Raw genomic sequence first — 20486 nt, 5'->3', positions numbered from 1 at the left:
TCACACCACCAGGATGTGTCAGAGGAAGAATTTGAACTTGGCTTAGCTTGTCTTTCTGAGGCCAGTTGTTTGTCTTTTAAAATATTTAATAATTTGCTTTTTATTGTTCTGTACTTGACCTATATTGATGCACTAATATGCCTATCCTTCCACAGTCCCTCCAAGAATTGACATTTCCCTTTTTTTGATCATCTTTGCCAGTTTGATGGATGTGAAGTGGAACCTCTTAAACCTGATCTCTACCAGTCATAATTGACAAGTTAGGTGTTATAACTTTAATATAAACTATCAGTTTTTTAAACTGTTAGTGATGGTCCTGAAAAACTTAATTTCTCCAGAGGTCCATAGATTTATGCTATTCAAATTGACCTAATTGCTTTGGAGTTTCATTCTTTATGACTTAGGCAGTGTGATTTAGATAGACTATACATGTGATCAATCTGGTATTCTAGTAGAAATGTTACCCTGTATCCCCTTCTCCCATAAATAAATGGGAACTTTGTTCTCTTTTTACCTTTGGATTTCATTTTAATGAACATTGTACAGTGCAATCTTTATAGCCCTTATTGTCTAATTTGGAAGAAATAAGGGGAGATGATAAAATTTGTGCTAGAAAATGGAATATTTAAAATAATATATAATGTAGCTTTCGTGTAAAGAACAGAAGTCATGTTATGTAGTCTGATTAGAACACTGATTTTCTTAACTAGTTGCAGCAGGTACAATTTTTGTATGTTTTTCTGTATGAACTGTGCGTTTATTAAAGACTTGAAGCAATTACAAAAAGCCTGTCAGATTTGGGGCTCTAATAGGTGTAATAGCTGATATTCAGAATGTTAGATGGTTTGGAAGTTCAGTGGAGAGGTATATGTGAGTTATTGTTTCAGATTTCTTCCCAAATTAAAACTTGGAACAATGGTAACATGTCCAGTTATAGTATGTGGAAAACTGATTTTAACTTTTAAAATTAGCTTTAGCTGTAGCCAGTTTTACCTGATAACTAACTCTGTTATCTAAAGGCATTTTTCATGTTTCGATAGTGTAATTGCTTATGACATTGACATGGCACTTTAAGATCCACAAGTGCCTTATAACTTGATACAGATTAAATTATGTTTTATATAGTATAGTTTGTGTTAAAGTTTGTGTAGGAACCTCTCAGTGAGGAAAGTCTTGAACTGATGCAGATTGGCACCTTCTCTAAACCTTGTAGTCTAAGGAAATTTCTTGGGGCACTGAGAAGTTAAATAATATGGTATGCATCATAGTTGAGACTTGACCCCCGTGATTCCCAAGTCTAGCTCTCTACTATGCTTCACTGCCTTTTTAAGTATATTTGATTGCATTCTAATTCTCAGATATTATTTTCTGTATGGTTATTTTCTGCAGCCACAATATTTAATAAGAAGAATGTCCCATGACCATGCTTGTTTTTAAAGTTTATCATATTTCCAACTAGTAACATACAGTGTAGGCACATGACAGCATAACCTATTACATGCTAACATTCAATATGAAACAAACCCCTCTTGGTTTTTTCAAAAAGGACTTAATTGCTAGACTTACTTCTTCCTAGCACCTATGATATGGTTCCTTATGAATTTTAGGGATGGCATTTACTCCAGAGCGCCATGTATTTAGCTCAGTACCTTTAATTTACTAAGCACCTGCTCATTATTCATTCCTTTGTAGGTAGCATGAAGCAGGAAGTCAGAGCACTTGGGTGTTTGAGAAAATAACTATAGGAAAAGCTCAAGAACTAGGACCAGCTTCCTGTTATCTGAAAAGTAGTTTGGAAAATAAATCCAAGATGTAAATAGAATAAAAACCAAAGTATTTGTTGCCATATCAAATTTCACATTCATTTTAATTAATTTTGTAGTCGACAAATAACTATTTTATGTACCTAGCCATACTGATTATTTTTTAAAATTTACTAATTGCCAAGGTTAAGAATTGAAATTGTGTAATGTGTTACAGTTTTACAAAGTACTTTTTTTTTTTATCATTCATTCAATAAACATTTATTAAGCATGTACTACAAGAAGGGCGCTGTGCTAGGTCCTGGAGATACAAAAAGAGGCAAAAGACAGTCCCTGCCCTCAGGGAGCTTACAATCTAATGGGGGAAACAACCTACAAATAAATTTATACAAAGCAAGTTATATACTGGATAAACAGGAAGTAACAGAGGGAAGGCACTGGGATTAAAAGGGTTTGGGGATTCAAAGTACTTCTATCTCAACTACCACTTTGTAAACCATTGCAAGTATTGTTATTTTCATAAATTTGAGGAAACTGAGGCTTGGGGTGGGTCAGGGGGTGTTTCATAGAATTGAGAGCTGACCAGGGCTTTAGAGATTATTTTTATTTTATAAATGAGGAAAGAAAATTCTAGAGAGATTGTGACTTGCTATATCATCATTTAAGGCATTTTAAATACAATGAAAAGAATACTTGATTTGAAATCAAGAAAGGCCTGAGTTTGAATTCTGCCTCCGTTGTTTATTAGTTTAGTTGACCATGGGTCACTGATTTAATTCCTCTGAGTTGTTAAATGGGGATAATAATACCTTTAGTAATTACCTCATAGTGTTGTCGTAAGGCTTCTTCAGTGGGATAATTCATATAAGATGTTATAAAAGCCTTAAAATGCTTTGATGATGATACTGTTGTTGCTAATAATACTACTATTCACTGAAGGTCACATATGTTGTAAGTATCAAAATTGTGATTTGAACTCAGGTCCTTTCTAGTGCCCCAAATCCATTTCACTTGCTTCTCATGGCACATGAATGTGTAGTGGTTTAGGACTGGAACTCAGATCATCTGGCTCCAAGTCTTGTTTTCTCATGATCCCACACTCATTCTGTTGGAAAGGATATTTGACATTTGGGAACATTGGATAAGACAATATATATTTCTGAGACAAATGGAAATTATTCCTTCTTTTTTTAAATGGAATTGAGATGAAATACTAAATTTGTTGTAAAGCTTGTTAATTGAACCAAGATGATAAAGTTACCACAAAAACACACATTTCAAACCTTTTTTCCTAGTAGATAATGTTCTTATTTTAGGAGCTTAAAGTATTCCACAGTGATATGAGATACTCTCTTTATTCAATCAACAAGCATTTATTAAACATTTACTATGTATCAGGCACTGTTCTAGGCTCTGGAAATACAAAGACAAAAATAAAATGGGCCCTGTTCTTAAGGATTTTAAGTTCTGTGGAGGAAAAGCACTTATGTATCGAACACACACACACACACACACACACACACACACACACAAACACACACACACAAATTGACATATCTACATGGTAATAGTATATATAGGATAATTTTGGCAAAGGGGAACTAACATTTTTGAGGAAATCAGTAATGGCCTCATGTAGGAGATGGTGCTTGAACTAAGTTTTGAAGGAAGCTACTAATCATAAAATCATAAAAAGATCATGACACCTAGGTGGCTCAGCTGATACGGTGCTAGGCCGGAATTCAAATCCCATCTCAGACACTAGGTGTGGGGCCCTGAGCAAATCACTTAACCTGTGTTTACCTTACTGCACTGGGGAAGGTAATGACAAACTACTCCAGTATCTTTGCTAAGAATCCCCATGGACAGTATTGGTGTCATGAAGAGTTGGACATGACTGAAGAACAACAGTGGTCATAACAGGTGGAAGGTAGGAGGGAGAGCCTTCTAGATTTGAGGGACAGTTTGTGTAAAAGTATGGAGAAAAGAAAACAAGGCTGTGTCCTAGGCTTTCTCTTCTGCATCTTCACTTTCTTTCTTAGCAGCGTCTTTAGCTTCCATTGGTTTTATTCTCATCTCTATAGCTCTCATCCATAGATTCAGTCCCACTCTTTCCTCTAAGATTGCCTGGATCACCAAGATCGCCAATTGGACATTTCAAGATAGATATCCTGGAAACATCCTAAACTCAGTGTGTACAAAACTGAAGCCCTCCCCTGTTTTAAACGTCTCTATTTGTGTCAAGGGAATCACCATCTTTCCAGTGTTTCAGGTTTATAAACTCACCATTATCCTGGATTCTTCCATCTCTTTCACCGCATATCAGTTGCCAATCCTGCTATTTCAACCTTCATGACATCTTTCAAGCCTGACCCTTTCTCATACTTGTATCACCTTAGCTCAGGCCCTTATCTCTCACCCAGATCATTGCAGTGGGTTCTTACTGGTTTCCACCTCAAGTCTCTTCCTACTCCAGTCCATCCTATACCCTGATGTCAAAACAATTTTCCTTAAACGCATCTGACCACATGACTTCCCTATTCAACCAACTTCAGTGACTTGTTACTGCCTCTACCTTTTAAAGCCTCCAAGTCTACCACAAACTTATTTTCCAACCTCTTTGGATGGCTTCCTTGGGCACTTTGCAATCTAACCAACATGGCTTTCTCATTCCTTACTCATAGTATTCCATTTCCCATCTCTGTGCCTTTACTCTGGTTGTCCACAGTGCCTGGAATGTACTTCTTTTGTCTCCTAGAGTCCATCTCATCTTTTAAAATACAGCTTAGGCACTATCTTGTGCATGAAGCCTTTCCTGATCCCTCAACTACCCATGGTTTGTATTTAACTGCTTGGTCTATATTTGTTATGCTTATGCCGTATATATTTTTACATATCTTTGTGGTCTCCTACTGTAATGTAAGCTCCTTGTGGATAGATATTGTTTAATTCTTTGTGCTTGTATCCCCGACACCAGGCATAGTGCCTGGTCTGGCACATGGGAAGTGCTTAAATACGAGATTAAGAGATGAAATATTGCTTATGAAGAGTAGCAAGAAGGCCAGTATGGCTGGAAGGGGAGCCTGGAAGGGTAGATTGGAGTTGGGCTGTGATGAGCTTTAAATACCAACCAGAAGAGTTTGTATTTGATCCTAGAGGCAAGAGGGAACTACTGGAGTTTGAAGAGGGCAATGGTATGGTCAGACCTGTGCTTTAGGGGTGTGCCTTTGACAGTTGTGGATGATGATGGAGAGGGAAGAGACTTGTGAAAGTGAGACCCATTAGTCTGTTGCAAAATAGTCTAGTTAAGAGGTGATGAGGGCCTGCTGAATTAGGTTTTCTCTGTGAATACAGAGAAGGGACAGATATAAGAGATGGTGTGGAGGTAGAAATAAGATTTGACAATTGATTGTATACGTAGGATGATTAGAATGAGTTGTTGATGTGTGAACCTGGGTGACTGGAAAGATGGTGCTCTCAAGAGAAATAGGAATGTTTGGAGAAGGCATGGATTTGAGTAAGAAGTTCAGTTTTGAATATGTTGTGTTTAAGATTCCTGTGGGCACTAGTTCACAATGTCCATTGGGCAGTTTATGATGAGACTGGAACCCATTAGAGAAACTAGGGTTGGAAATAATAGATCTTAAGGTCACAAGAGAGAAGAGTATTCAGGTCAAAGCCTTGGGGAACAGCCATAGTTCTGGGAGGTATATGGAGGATGATCTGTCAAAGGAGATTGATAATGAGCAGTCCATTAAACAGGATGAGAACAGTGTTACAAAATCTCAGAGTGGAGTGTCCAGGAGAATATTGATTGGTTGGTTGTCTTTCATTCTTGAAGAGGACCAAAATGATGTCACTATGTTGGAGTCAAGGTACAGCATGGCCAACTGTGGCTGATTAGACCAGTGTGAGCTTAGAAGGCTCCACCACGAGTCAGGCACAAATGGTGCACATGAATATTTGGAGTGGAGACGTCTCTATGTTTGCACATGTCACATTTCTTTTGAGCTATTGCAATTCTGCTTTGCTCATACTGTGCAGCACCTTCTTTGATGAGGGCATGCCATGCTGGGTAGTCCTGTGCCAGTGTCTCCCATGTCTCATGAGGGTGTCCTTGAAATGCTTCTTCTGACATCCACATGAGCATTTGCCTTGTGTGAGTTCTCTGTAAAATAGCCCATTGGAGTTGGTTTCTCTACAGTAGAGTTGAATGCTTGGTAGTTCAGTTCTCCTGGAGTGGAGGGTATCTAAGAAAAGGTAGTCTGCTACGGAGAGGTAAAAATGGGTGAGGTTTGACAAGAGAATCATTAATAACTTTGTAGGAAGCACTTTCAGGTCAGTGATGGTCAGAAGCCAGATTGCAAAGGGTTGAGAAATGAATGAGAGGAAAAGACACTTAAAGGAGATAGATTTTTAATGGGATTTGGCTCTTTATGGAAGTGAATGGCGAATGGTCTCTATTTCCATAGTAAGTGAAGCAAGATCATCTACTGAGGTGACAGAAGAGTGTGGTTTAGGACCTTGAGAGGAAAAAAGATTGAGAAGAGCTGCTTTTGGAGAGTGGGATAAATAGTCAAGAGAGGAATAAAAGGATTGACTTGCTGTAGTGAGGGTTGAGATTAGCTAAGATGAGTTTGTAGCATACACAGTCAGAAACTCATGTAATATATTAGGATCAACTTAGATTCTAGGAAAATATAATGTTAGGAACAGGATTCGTGGTGTTGTTGAATGATATGTACATATATATATACATTCTATGTATGTATGTATGTATGTGTGCATGGAAATATGTATTCATACAGAGAGTGAAAGTGTGAGAGAGAGCTGGTGCATATTTTGAAGCACTTGAGCTTATGTATTTCCCATAATATTGTCTTTGTTGTAAGATATATATAAAGGTACTATTGAACTCATGAATACAATTTGTTTTTGGGTCACTCACAAAGTTTAAGGTATATTCCCAGAAAACCACTTAAGCAAATAAACAACAAAAAAACTACACACACACACACACACACACACACACACACAAGTACTTGGCAACTAATAGTTTGCGTAACCATATACTTTGGTGAAAAAAAAATTTCTTTTGGTTGGGTTGGGTTGAGTTGCTGGTCTGTGATATCATTGGCACAGGGAGCTTCTAGTGTGGAAACTTCTTCCACTAATTCAAGTAGGTAGCTATTCTGTAACTCATAGTCTTCACCGTGGATTTTGCTGCAAGCCAGATAAGCATGGATGAGAGAATTGAGTAAGGTATATTAAATTTCACTTAAGTCTACTCTTTGACTTTAATCAGACCCTTGATGTTTTTCTTCCAAAATAATGGAAATGTAGAGTATTGTAAATTCTCGATGATTAGCAGTATCTTGAAATATTATACTGTCCCACCCTGGTTTGGGCCAATACTGAGCCAGAAGGATATTGGAAGGGGAGAGTATGTTGTATGTATCAAAGTAGATACTTGTCTCTGTTTGAAATATAAATATTAATTCTGTCTTCTGTTATGGTTTGGTAGCTGGTAGTATGGCTGCACTAGATAACTTCTTTTCTTTTTGAATTGTGTTATTCTTATCAGAAATAAGCAATTAAAGTTGATGAAAATTAAAGTGATAAATTAATTGTCAGAAAGTGAGTTGATTGTTTCATTTTTATTCAAACCCATTATTTATTGCATTGATCAAGAATTATGAGTCTTTCAGAATTTTTTTCCTTTATAATGATCTCATATAAATTCTTCTCTCTCTTTTTTTTTAGTGAGGCAATTGGGGTTAAGTGACTTGTCCAGGGTCACACAGCTAGTGAGTGTTATGTGTCTAAGGTTGGATTTGAACTCAGGTCCTGCTGGCTCCAGGGCCAGTGCTCTTTTCACTGCGTCACCTAGCTGCCCCTAAATTATTCTCCTAGTTATCACTTTGCTCTACATTTAGGTCTTAATTTCAAGAACTCATCTCCTTAGAGTGGCAGTTGCTATGTCTTGTGTGATTTTTATTGTGGCTCCTTTGTACTTGAACCTCTTTTTAGCTGCTTGGAGTACTTTTTCTTTTTTTACTTGGAATTGCTGGATTTTGGCTATTATGTTCCCAGGAGTTTCCATTTTGGGGTTTGGAGGTGACCATTGGATTCTTTCTGTTTTTACTTTGCTCTCTGGTTCTAAGAGCTCTGGACAATTTTTATTTATAATTTCTTCTAATAGGGTATCCAGAGTTCTTTTCTGATCATGATTTCCAGATGTTTGGATAATTCTTAGGTTGTTTCTCCTTGACTTGCTTTTCAGGTCAATTGTTTTTGAGATATTATTTCTTAAAATTTATTCTTTTTTCAATCTTTTGGTTTCATTTTTAACGTTTCTTGCTATCTCATCAAATTGTTTTCTGTCTGACCTGTTCTAATTTTGCGGGCATTCAGTGAGGTTTTTGTTTTTTGTTAAAAGGTGTCAATCTTCCTTGCCATTCTTTCATTCTTAGATTTTCCATTCTGTATCTCATTTCTTTTCTTCTAGGTACTTCTGTGGTTCTGTGGCCAGGACAGTTTTTTTTAATTTGACGTTTTACCTGGAGTTATTGTGGGGTTACTATCCTCTTTGGGTTTTACCTCTGGGTATCTCTCAAACCAAGGTATTTCCTCATGATATTGCTGTTTTCCTTGGTTTTCTCATCTCATCTGTTTCCATATATAGGTTGAAGGGTATACGTTTGGGTCAAACCTTGCAATAGTTATGTAATCAGGGCCTGCATGGTTCTGAGTATAGTGGGACAGACTAGGGAACTCCTTCAAGGGACCTTCTCTCTCTGGTCTAAGTTCTGTCTGAGGTCCTGTCCCACCTTCCCTCCCCCTCCTCCCCCCAAGGAGGTGGCGCTTACTGCTAAGCTCAAGGGCTAGTCTATGCTAAGTTCCTACCATAGGCTTCAGGGACTCTTGGGTCTTTCTCTTGGCTGCTCCCTGGTTCCACTGAATGCTATGGCTCTTTTGGGCTGGGCTCAGGTTTTCTTTGGCTTGGGCCTGGAGTGCCAGGAGTGGACTCACCGCACAGACCTCAAGGCCTCTTTCAAGCTAGGCTGTTGCATCCATGAACTTGGAGAGTGCTTGAGCTTAGCTCCAGTTCTGTTTTGCTCAATCAGAGAGGGCCAGGCTGGACCCACCTGGAATATTCTGAAGTACCCTAGTTTGGCTTCTGAAGCCACACATCTTGGGAAGGGGTTGGGCTAGGCTGTGCATCTGAGTAGTCAGAGGTGCTGAATGGGCCTTGAAGCCTCCAGGGGCCTGCCCTTTGCATTCAGTCTGTGACTTTCTGTCCTGAAATCTCTGAAGGATATTGGGGCTCCCTTTGTAAATTCCTGGATTGGGAGAATCTAAAAGTGATTTCTTTCTAGTTCTTACTAGAGTAGTGCATTTCTGAGCCCTGATGGAGTGTTTGTGAAGGGTGTTGGATCCTCCATGTCCTAGCATGGTTCTATTTTCTCAGCTCTATTACCATCTTAACTTCTGAAGCATTAAATATAGATAAAATAGGCATACATATTGGTCAGTGTTGTTTCTTTGTACCCCTATAACATGTGGTGGTATGTCTTGCAGCATGATAGATGTTCAGTAAATACTTGTTTGTTAACAGCAGACAGTTGAGATTTCTTCATTGCCTCTCACCTTGTGGTCTTCATAACAATCAAATGAGCATTTATATTTTTTTAGTACTATAAAACTGAAAATAATTTCATGTAAGCAACCAAAAAACTGAAGGCAGATCACTTTTATAACCTCTTAATCCTGTTCTGCTTAGCTTAACATCTAGTTAAGAGTCTGAGAATCTCTGAAAAGAAATGTTTTCTATATTTACTTAGTATTTGGTTGGCAAGAAGGGGGAGTGTATTATAGCACTTTGTTTTGTTCTGTGTATTGGAGATTTATGTTGAAGGCCTTTACTTTTTGTGGGGTAGTTGAATTACTTGATCATATTGTCACTATGCTCTTAAAGTTTTATTGCTTTTTTTTCCTTTTTTCATCACTATCACTTCCCATTGACTCCTCCCATCTCATAGAACCTTCCCTTGTAATAGGTATAGTCAAGAAAAACAGTGCAACACATGGGCTCATGCCTGTTTGTATGCCATTCTGTAACTGTCCACTGAAAGACGAGAGGTGTGCTCCACCCTCAGTTTCATAAGTCCTAGTTGGTCACAATGTTGATTGTAGTTTTAGTGTTGTTTTTCTTTATTGTTGTTGTAAATTGTTCTTTTGTCTCTGCTTTCTTCCCTCTGTATCAATTCATATACATCTTTCTAAGGTTGACAATGGACTGAAATAGATAAATCGACAAGAATTTATGAAGCACCTATTTTGTGCCAGGCACTGTGCTAACTGCTGGGGATATAAAGGAAAAAAATCCCCAAAAATAATTCTGCCGTCAGGAAGCTTACATTCTGCTGGAGATAACATGAAAATACAAGATTCATATAGTAGATGGAAGGTGGCCTTTGACAGGAAGGTACTAGCAGATGGGAGTCCTGGGAAAGGGCTCCTGTATAAGGTGGTGTTTGAGCCACATTCTAAAGGATGCTATAGACTCTGAGATGTGGAGGTGCAGGGAGGATAGCCAAGGCAGAGACACAGGTGCAGGAGACATTGAGTACTGTGTGTGAGGAACAGCTCTTCATATTTATCTTTTTTTAGAGTGCAGTAACAGTTCATTACATTCATACGTCATCATTTGTTCAGCCATCCTCTACTTAATGGGTAATGACTTAGTTTCCATTTCTTTACTGCTATAAAAAATGCAGCTGTATTTTAGTGTATATGAAATCTGCCACTCTTTTTTTGTGAACTCCTTGGAATATACCCAGGAGTAAGAGCTTTGGTTGAAAGTGTATATGTAGTTTATTGATTCTTGGTATAATTTCATATCATTTTTTTTCAGAACAATTGGACCAATTCACAGCACCATCAGGAGTGATGTCCTCTTGTAAACTCTCTAACATTAACCATTATTGTCTTTTGTCATATTTTCCAGTAATCAAATCATCTTAAGTCCTTTGTTTCCCTTGTGATCCTTGACTGATTATTCCTTCATATGAATTTGTTAGTATTTTGTCTAGTTCTATAAAATAATCATTTGGAAGTTGATTATGTGGCACTAGACTTTAAGTTATAACTTTTCCTGTGTGGGTCCATTTTGTACAGAGAACTCTTCCAAAATCACAGATTATACTCCCCTCAATCTTGGCTGACTTTTTTAAACATGTATCATTGCTAGTTGGGCAAAAGGGTAAGAGTCCAGAGATGACTCAAGACATTTCACCTCTGCTGAAAAGTATGGGTGTATGTCTTTCTGAAAGTGGAGTAATAGCATTTTCAAATATGAAAAATGACCTGAATTTTTTATGGTAACATTTTCCTCTCTCTCTCTTTTTCCCTACAAATAGATAATTCCCTTCTAGCAAATATGATACAAAATAAATTTTATTCTTTTCTTATTGCTTAATTTGAGGTATTCTGTATTCTAAATTTGGAAAAAATATATTAGTCCATGTGATACTTGTTTGTGTTGTCTTCATTACATCTGTGTTGATTGCTAGCTTTTGGTTCTTGGATGACAATATATAAATTTGCTGATGTTTGCTGACCACTATAATCTAGGAAGTTTGTTCTAGGCTACATAGTAGTAGTATTTCTGTTTTGCTGGGGAAACAAAGGTCTGTTTAGAAATGATTCAATATTATGTCAAAAAAGGCTGTGGTGTCTTGATATTTTAGTATTCTGTTGCTCCTTTGTCTTTGAAGAACCAATTCTAATCATTAGTTCTGCCTTTTGTCATTCACTTGAATAAATTTTTTCTTATCAAACTTCAGTGATATTGATGACTTTAAAGTTTCCTGTGTGCTCAGCTCCAAGCTTATGTTAATTATAACTCATGGTGAAAGAAAGTGAAAGAAAGTAAAGACTGAACTATCAAAAATTATTGGCACATATATGCTGCAAGGGGTTAGGAAGGATTTATGAGATGAATGTATTGAAAAAACATTGGTTTCTATAATGATAGAAAACAGATTTTATTTTCTATAAAAAATTTAGAAATAATTGTTTGTCTGGCACATTTTAAAACTTAGGATGGGTTGCTGGTTTTATACAAGAAATTATGTAGAAATTCTGGTATTTACATCTTCATTACTATCGGTCCATCTCCTCAAAAACATCAAAAACCCCTAAAACCTAATAAAAGCCCCCAAAACAAGCCTTCGCACATTCAACTGAATCTTTTTTTTTTTTTTACAGCTGGGTTCAAAGTGCAAACATCTGAAAGATATTCATTTTGGCCAGTGTTACAAGATCTCAGATGAAGGAATGATTGTTATAGCTAAGGGCTGTCTGAAGTTGCAAAAAATATACATGCAGGAAAACAAATTTGTAAGTATACGTACTATGTGTATGATTGAAAACTATTTTTTTACATTATAGTTTATAAATTTTAAATTATCTGAGCTCCATTCATAATGTTGCTTATTTTATTTTTGTAAATAAGGGAAATACTGTTTAATCAAAACTAAGAATCTTTTCAATTATTGATTTATAAAGGTAAGCACATTATTTAACAGGTACTGATATATGGTGTTTTAACACTAAGCGATCACAGGCATCTATTAAAAGGCCATTTTGAAAGGCACCTTACTATATATAAACTCATCTGGGTAGATGTGGTCAATTAAAAAAAACTATAAAAATGCAAGCCTTGATGCCGATATTTTGTGTACCTACTGATTATATGATTCGCACATATATTGTAGATACTTGGTTCATTACTGAAAATTGTCTTGACAATGCTAACTTATTAAAACTTTGTAAGACAAATCTCAGAATTCTTAATTATGGTAAGAAAATTATTAGTTATGTAGGATTAAAAAACCCTCATAATTTGAGTTGATTTTTAAAGTTTAGAGGAAGCAAATTATGCTATTTAGTGTAATTCACTTAAGTTTGATGTTTATGCCAGGTTCTAGGTTATTTAATGTTTTGAGGCAGGAGAAAGGAGTGTTGACAGGAGATTGACAACATAAAAAATTGTCCATGTTATCCATTAGGTGTTCTTAATTTTGGACCGAAAAGGGCATATTACATTATTAGTGAGTCTGAGAGAGTCATATATTAGTCATTAGTCAAGAAAAATAACTGTATAATTTTAAACTAAATCCCTGAATTAAAGTGAAGCCATTTTTCACAGTTCTAAATGAAAAATTCTAACTTTTAATCAGATATTAAGTCTTATTAGACTAAATTTGACAGCTAAATGTAAATTTTTGAAAAACTTGGAAGGAACACTTAAGATCTAGTGTATAAAGTGTCATAAATATTTTACCCTTGGGCTCTAGGTAAAATTATGAGTTTCTCTTGCTGAAGATGATGGAGATTAAAATAATTCTTTCTTATCTTTTCCTTACTTTCACAGTATGGAATATGGCAAATGCTTGTTTTCTTTCAAAATGTGGTAATGAGTTATGTTAGAATTCTTTTTGAGAGGTAAAAATTTCACTTAATTTGATAATTTGGCTATTGTCTTTTGACATTTTGAAGACATTAAAGTTAAGTTTTAAAGTTTAAAGTTCTCTTTTGAAGTGTTCTTTACCTTAACCTGCTAATAGAATGTGTATTTGAATATTTGTTTTTTTATTCTACCACTGACTTTTCTGTTAGTTTTTAAAAAATATATATATTTTTTTGTTTTGAAACATTTCCTTTATGAAAAAAGTAGTAGCATTTTACTAGAACTTTTTAAATATCAAATTGGTTTGATGCTTGGAGTTTAGATATTTTAAATTGGTGCCAGATAAAAGTACTTAGAGAAAATGATATTTAGAAAGGCTACCAACTGTAATTTGTAACAGTGAAAGTTAGCTACTCTTTTCTGGTTTGCTTAAATCATATGTAACATGAGGGAATTTCATTATGTTGTTCAGAAGTAGTTATGTTGTATATTTTAAAATGAAAACAAGCTGAAATTGTGATTTAAAACTACTATCTACTAGTCATTTTTATAAATGATATATAGAATAAATGCAGAATCTGCTTTTTCCATAGCTTTGCCTTTAGATGGCAGTATTGTCATTGAATATTTCAGTAAAATAGCTTTTGTTTCCTTGTTATATCAATGAAGAAAAGCAGATGTACAGTTGTAAAGTATTTATGTTTATGCTAGAGTAAGTTATCTTTATCCTTCAAAAGAGTTTTATCTGTATTTTTGTAACTCAAAACATCATCAGCTGTAACGTAACAAGTCTCAATGTGCTTTTTTTTAAGCGGCATATATTATATATGGGTCCAATGAATCATACTGATAAGAATCATTGATTAAAATAAAAGAAGCTTTTAGTAGAGGAGAGGGAAGCCTGTTTTTGTGTAAATTGAAATGATCTCATTTGGGTGGAATGAGAAAAATGATATGAAATTTTCAGGAGTAAACACTAACAGTAAGATAGAATTTGTATCTCTGCAGGAGAGATACTTCTTACTGAAAGATAAATCTTATTATCTCATGATAATTTTTGAAAGAGAAGGATAGAGTAGATCATAGCATTTGCTACAAAACTGCTATACCGAGCTATGTACTGTAGAAACATATTTGAAGGATTAAACTATTCTGAAGTATTAGTACATTGCATACTTCCTTCAATAAGATTTTTGGTCATTTATTTTCTACTTTTCGTAAAGATGTGTTTAATCACTTTGGTTAGTATTTGTTATTTCAATATTTTGTTTTAAAACTGTTTACAGTAATAGTGTGGTAAAATCTCACTTAGCCATAACTTTTAAGAAGCCAATTTTCACCTCTTTACCTCATCTGAGATAGTAGATTCTTTCCAGTCCTAATTTAGTGATTTTATTATGTTTAAAAACAACTTAGGGTGCATTCTACAGCCAGAACAATCTCTTTGCTTTATATATAGCTTTAATATCTTATAAAACTCTAAATTGTTAAAAAAGGTGAAATGATGTTCAAAATAGTCTTAATAAGATAAAATTACAAAAACAAAGATGGGAGCAAGAAGGATTTTTGGCTTAGTCAAGTCATTCAGTTAACTGGAATACTGAGCACTCTGGTTAATTGGTGTTTTAGTAGTTGTTTCCTGTGTGTGTGTGTCTCTCTCTGTGTGTGTGTGTGTGTGTGTGTGTGTGTGTACGTAGTATAACTTTTTGTTCTTATTTAAATAGTGATAAAAGCTTTTCTTGGATATTAGGTATATTATGTGTGTGTGTATATATGTATAAATGAATACTATTGCTATAATAATGTCACATTTGATTAATTTCATTGAATTTTATTAGTAAGCAGTTTGGGAGAATTCTTATTTTAAGCATTTAAATTTTTTTGTTATTCTTCAAGATTTTGAGTTTCACACTGTAAGTTGTTTTTAGTAAGGCAAATATAAAGTATCTGAAGACTTAAAGGAAGAAGGAATCAGTTGGATTTTAAAGAAATAAGAGAAATAAAGATGGCCTTTGGTGATTAAGATGTTTTTGATTAAGTAACAGAGTGTTAAATGCTATTCTTTACAATAGCATATATTGTCATTGCACTTTAAGGTTCAGAGTATGTCACTATCATAGAATGAGAGGTCATTTGGTCCAACTTTCCCTTACTTTACAGATGAGGACACTGAGACACAGAAAGGTTAAGTATAGTGATTAGCCCAGGGTCACGCAGGTAAGAAGTAGAAGAGTTGAGCTTGAATCCAAATCCTCTGACCCAAAATATAGCCATTTTTTTTATACCACATGCTTCTTCCTATTGTTGTCTGTAAGTGTTTTAGGATTGTCACCATTTCATGGATGAAGAAACAAGCTCAGAGAAACTGACTTGCATATAACTGGGAAGGGTCAAAAATATAACTTGAGCTTAAGGGTTCTGACTTAGAGACTTTTTTCCACTATGCCACGCAACTTGTGTGTGCAAAGAATTATTAGATAACTGTCTTTAGTACCTTCTTACATTCTATTCTGAAATATTCTTGGGGTCATTTTGTGTTAATGACTGTAAATTCTGTTGTATGGCATTGTGCCACTTGCAACTCTGTTAATCAGAGCTAATTAAGCTTCTTTATCCTAGTAATTGAGAAAATGCAACATGGCAAAAATAATCTCAGGAGACAGTATCTTAAAATTCCACAAGATGGTGATGTTTCTTCTTAAAAGTAAAACCAGCTACAGTGCCATGCCTCTGCCTTTTCTGTGCAAAAATTCAGCTTCCTGGTCTTTTGAAAATTAATTTCAGTTTTCACTTTTACAAACACTAAGCTCATTCTGTATGCAGAACTCCAGCCAGCATCTTGGAGGATATAAAATGTTTTGATAAGACAACAGTCACTGCCTTTGTGGAGTGGAAAGACAAAGGTTTAAGATTTCATGTGTGTGCAATGCCAAGGTAGCATTTTAAAGTGTTTGTGTTACAGAAGCATCTTGTGGCAAGTTAGCATTTTTGTTAATCTAAAGGTAAGGCTGCCTACCAACATGATATTCCAGAGGTGGAATGCAGGACAGTCATGACTGGTATCTGGGTAAGTCTTGTCACCTCTCCAGCTTCTGCTAGAATCACCTTCTGGGAGAGTCAGTGATGACTAGCACATTAGTTTTTCTCTGCTTGGTGGAGTCAGCATCTGATTAAGCTTTTCTCTTTCAGCTTGTAAATTTTGAAAGCTGGAGAGAGTATTTTTGTCCTTCCTCTCTGTATTAAACTTTAAAGACAAGGGTGTTGGGGTATCACTTTAAAAGGTTTCTGGGAGGGGCAGCTAGGTGGCTCAGTGGATAGAGCACTGGCCTAGGATTCAGGAGGACCTGAGTTCAAATTTGGCCTCAGACACATAACATTTACTAGCTGTGTGACCTTTCACTTGACCCCATTGCCTACCCCCCCCAAAATAATTAACAGTAAGTCAGTGAATTAAAAAATAGTCAAATATTCACCTGGTGGAAGGCAATAAGCATTTATATCATACCTACTATGTGCCAGGCACTGTACTAGGTGCTTTACAAGTATCTCATTTCATCTTCACAACAACCCTGCAACCCTCATTTTACAGATTAGGAGGCAGGCACAGAGAGGTTAAGTGACTTGCCCCAGGGTCACAGAGCTAGTAATGTCTGCGGCTAGGTTTTGAACTTGGGTCTTCCTGACACCAGGCCCAGTACTCTGTCCACTGTATCACCTAGCTGCCGCAGAAATAGGGCCTACTTACTTGCATTGAATGTTCTTTGGTAGTTGGGACATTCCATACTACCATCCTTTAATATATTATACAGTCTTCTATAGTCTGAATGAAATTCTGTTCAGTATAACTTATGTTAATTGTTATAGTTCAATTATTTGAAAATCAGTAATTCACATGTATATTTAGTGATACAATCAAAATATGTGGCTAATCATCTTAATTCCTTGACTGTGGGGTTTAATGTATTACTAAGCTACTTTGTATGTAGTATAAAATGGCAAAATATAAAGCAAACAAGAAGTGACTCATAGAACAGTCTTACTTTGCTTATAACCTGGATTACATATTCGTGAGTTCTCTACATTTTTTGGCTCTGGTGAGCAGCCTCAGAGAGAGGATCATAGAATATTAGAACTATAACCTCATTTATCAGAAATGCTCAGGGCTGTATGGTGATAAAAATGTTATAAGAAATTATGTTGTTGAGGAGTTGTAATTGACTAGAGGGCTAAATATTTTAAAATATTAATGGAAATATTTGAAGACAGATGTCATTCTTAAAATCTTATTTGCAGTTGCAAGCATCATGACACAGGGATAGAAGATCAGCCTTGGTGTCAGTGGCATCTGGGTTCAAGTTCTTCCTCTGACATATTCGTGATGTGATCCTGGCCAAGTTAGTGTTCCAGGGAACTCCGTAAAAGTGTAGCTGCTGATCTGCATTGGTGGAGGGAGATACTGCATCAAGAGTTCCCTAAATTGATGGAATCATCATAAGTCTGAGGTCCCCTCTTCCCACTTCATCCCCCATGTAAGCCAACTTTTATTAGGGTGCCATTTAATTTAATTGTGATTATATTTTTTGACCTCTGTCATGGTGAGTTTGAGAGGCAATATTGTAACTTAAAAGAAGCTGTCCACAGAGTCAGAGGTTTAAAGTTGGAAGTCATTTATTGTAAGTTTTTTAAGTTGTAGCTGATGGAAGTCAAGTGACTTAGCTAAAGTTATATAACTAATTAGTGGAAAGTACTAGATAGAACAGGTATTTCTGGAACAGCACCTAGAATGCTTTGATGCTCACAGCAAATATATCGTATAGCTCATTACAGCTAGAAGGGACCTTAGAGATCATTTAGTGCAGCTTTGATATTTTAGAGTGCTAGAGAATGAAGCATTGTAAGGTAGTAGACAGCAGAACTAGGATTTAAACGATAGCCGTTTGACTCAAAATGTTTGTTACTCTGTTACTAAGCTCTTTTCTATGCCTGCATCATTTAAGCCTTATTGGTGCTTCTCCTGCACCTTTATGACTCTACTATCCAATACCCAAGTTCCTTAAAATGAAAATATAAGTAATGAAACAAAAATTCTCTTGTAGTATGCCTAATAATTGGGAACATAAGTAATTGTAAACAGGTTGGTTTTGAATAATAAAACATTGTAACTTCATTATTTTGCAAAATCATGTTGTGATTTAGAACAGGAAGGAACATTAGATTATCTAGTCCAGGGGTGGGGAACCTGCAGCCTTGAGGCCACATGTGGCCCTCTAGGTCCTCAAGTACAGCCCTTTGACTGAATCCACACTTCACAGAACAAATCCCCTTAATAAAAGAATTTGTTCTGTAAAACTTGGACTCAATCAAAAGACTATACGTACCCAAGGACCTAGAAGGCCACATGTTGGCTTCAAGGCCGCAGGTGCCCCACCCCTAATCTAGTACAACCCCTTCATTTTACAGATGAAGAAACTGAAGTTAGAAAGGTTAAGTGATTTGGCTACAGTCATGTGGGTATTAAGTAGTAGAGCTGGGGCTTGAAGCTAATTCCTGACTATAAACCTGGTGTTTCTTAACCTCTATAACATTTGTTGTTTTTGTTATTTAGTTGTTTTTCAGACTTTGTGATCCCTTTTGGGGTTGTCTTGGCAAAGATACTAGAGTAGTTTGCCATTTCCTTCTCCAGCTGGTTTCACAGATGAGAAACTGAGACAGACAGGGTTAAGAGACTTGCCCAGGGTCACACTGGTAGTGTCTGAGGCCACATTTGAACTCAGGTCTTCCTGACTGGGCCCAATGCTGGTTACATAGCTGCCCTCCCTGTATACCATACCATATCTCTATTGTAATTTATACTATGTTTGATCATTTTAGATAAAATCTATGCATAGAACCTAACATTTCATTTTTGTTTAATAGTTCAAATAGAAATTCTTATGGGTTCCTGCTGAGTTAAACATTTTTAAAAATCTTTTTTTCAAGTATTTTGAGGAAATGTTCCAAAAAAAGAAATGTGGGTATATAAATAAAAGGCCAGAAACATTGGACAATTTCATCTTAATAGCTACGAGTTTTTGTACCCAAATAAATGTTTCTTGTATGTGGTTGGTGTATTAATTATATTCTTTATGTATCATATCTGAAGCTTTGAAATAGCATTGCTTCAATTCTACTGAAGTTATTTTACAACAAACACCACATTTAAAACTCTTGTTACTTGATTAATTATAGTAATTTAAATAAAAAGAGAGAAACATTTAATAGGAGAAACTCATTTTGCTCATTTACTCTTAACCAGTGCTGCATCTGCTTTTCTTCTTCATTGGAAAGGTAGGTCAGGGGGCCTATCTTGGAAACTTCATTTGAGTAAATTAGAAGATTGAATGCCGATGATAGTCTGTCTTGTGTGTCCAAGCACCTAGCACAGTTTGCACACAGTAGGTACTTAATAAATGTTGAATTTGAATAGAATTTTTGTGAAGAAAGTGTACATTAGAGAATGATTTTGTGCATCCTCCCGCCACCTCCTCCCCATTTTTTTTCCTTAATCAAGATCTGTTGTATGTGTTACAAATAGAAACTGTTTTCTGTAGATGATTTGAGCTGTTCAAACAGAAGCATTCTAGGGAAATGTAAGTTTTGAAGCAAGTATAATTTTTTTATTTTATGGGTATAAGGAAATGATTATACAACTATGGGTGGAAACTCAGGACATTTGAGATGGCATTTAAAAATAAGGTTTTAGGGTGAAATTGACCAATCTCTATGCTAAATTATTTCTGGAGTGTGAACCGGAAGTTGCAGATTTAATATTTGTATGCAAATTAAAGTCAAACTTTTGAAGTGCTTAAGAAGATTCAGATTTTTCAAGTGTAAAAAGTGGTAGGTAGCTATGGGGTTGCATAGTTTCGTCATGCACTGCTTTTGTGCTGTGTATGTGTTTGTGTGTATACATGTGTACATATACACATACACAAATATGGATAGGTAGATGGGAAGACAATACTTGAGTGCCAGTGGAGGTGAGCACTGGTGCAGATAATCTAAAATAGTGGATGATGTAAAAATTATTTAGAACCATCTTTGGAGTGCATTTTCCCTCAGCAGATTTTAACTCTTGGTTTGCTTGGTTTAAGTAGTATCTTTAAAAATACATTTTTATTGTTACTTTTTGTTTTTATGTCACTTATATTTCTCCTTGTATCTTATCAGGTATACCCCCACTCCCACCCCTGAAAGCTGTCCCTTTG

The 20486-nt window shown here is 35.8% G+C and overlaps 1 protein-coding gene across 3 annotated transcripts in view; it reads left to right on the top strand.

Annotated features, from left to right (window-relative positions):
• The window catches only part of FBXL17 (F-box and leucine rich repeat protein 17), a 513353-nt gene that overhangs the window by 12980 nt on the left and 479887 nt on the right, over positions 1-20486 (top strand). For all 3 annotated transcript variants that reach the window (XM_020968827.2, XM_020968828.2, XM_078153081.1), the window contains exon 4: positions 12036-12167. In XM_020968827.2, the coding sequence (XP_020824486.1) occupies positions 12036-12167 (132 nt within the window). The remainder of the gene's footprint in view (positions 1-12035; positions 12168-20486) is intronic.

Source organism: Phascolarctos cinereus, unplaced genomic scaffold (genome assembly GCF_003287225.1).
Source record: "Phascolarctos cinereus isolate Bilbo 61053 unplaced genomic scaffold, phaCin_HiC Scaffold_4;HRSCAF=312, whole genome shotgun sequence".
NCBI classification, from domain to species: Eukaryota; Metazoa; Chordata; class Mammalia; order Diprotodontia; family Phascolarctidae; genus Phascolarctos; species Phascolarctos cinereus.
This window is presented reverse-complemented; position numbering and strand designations above follow the sequence as displayed.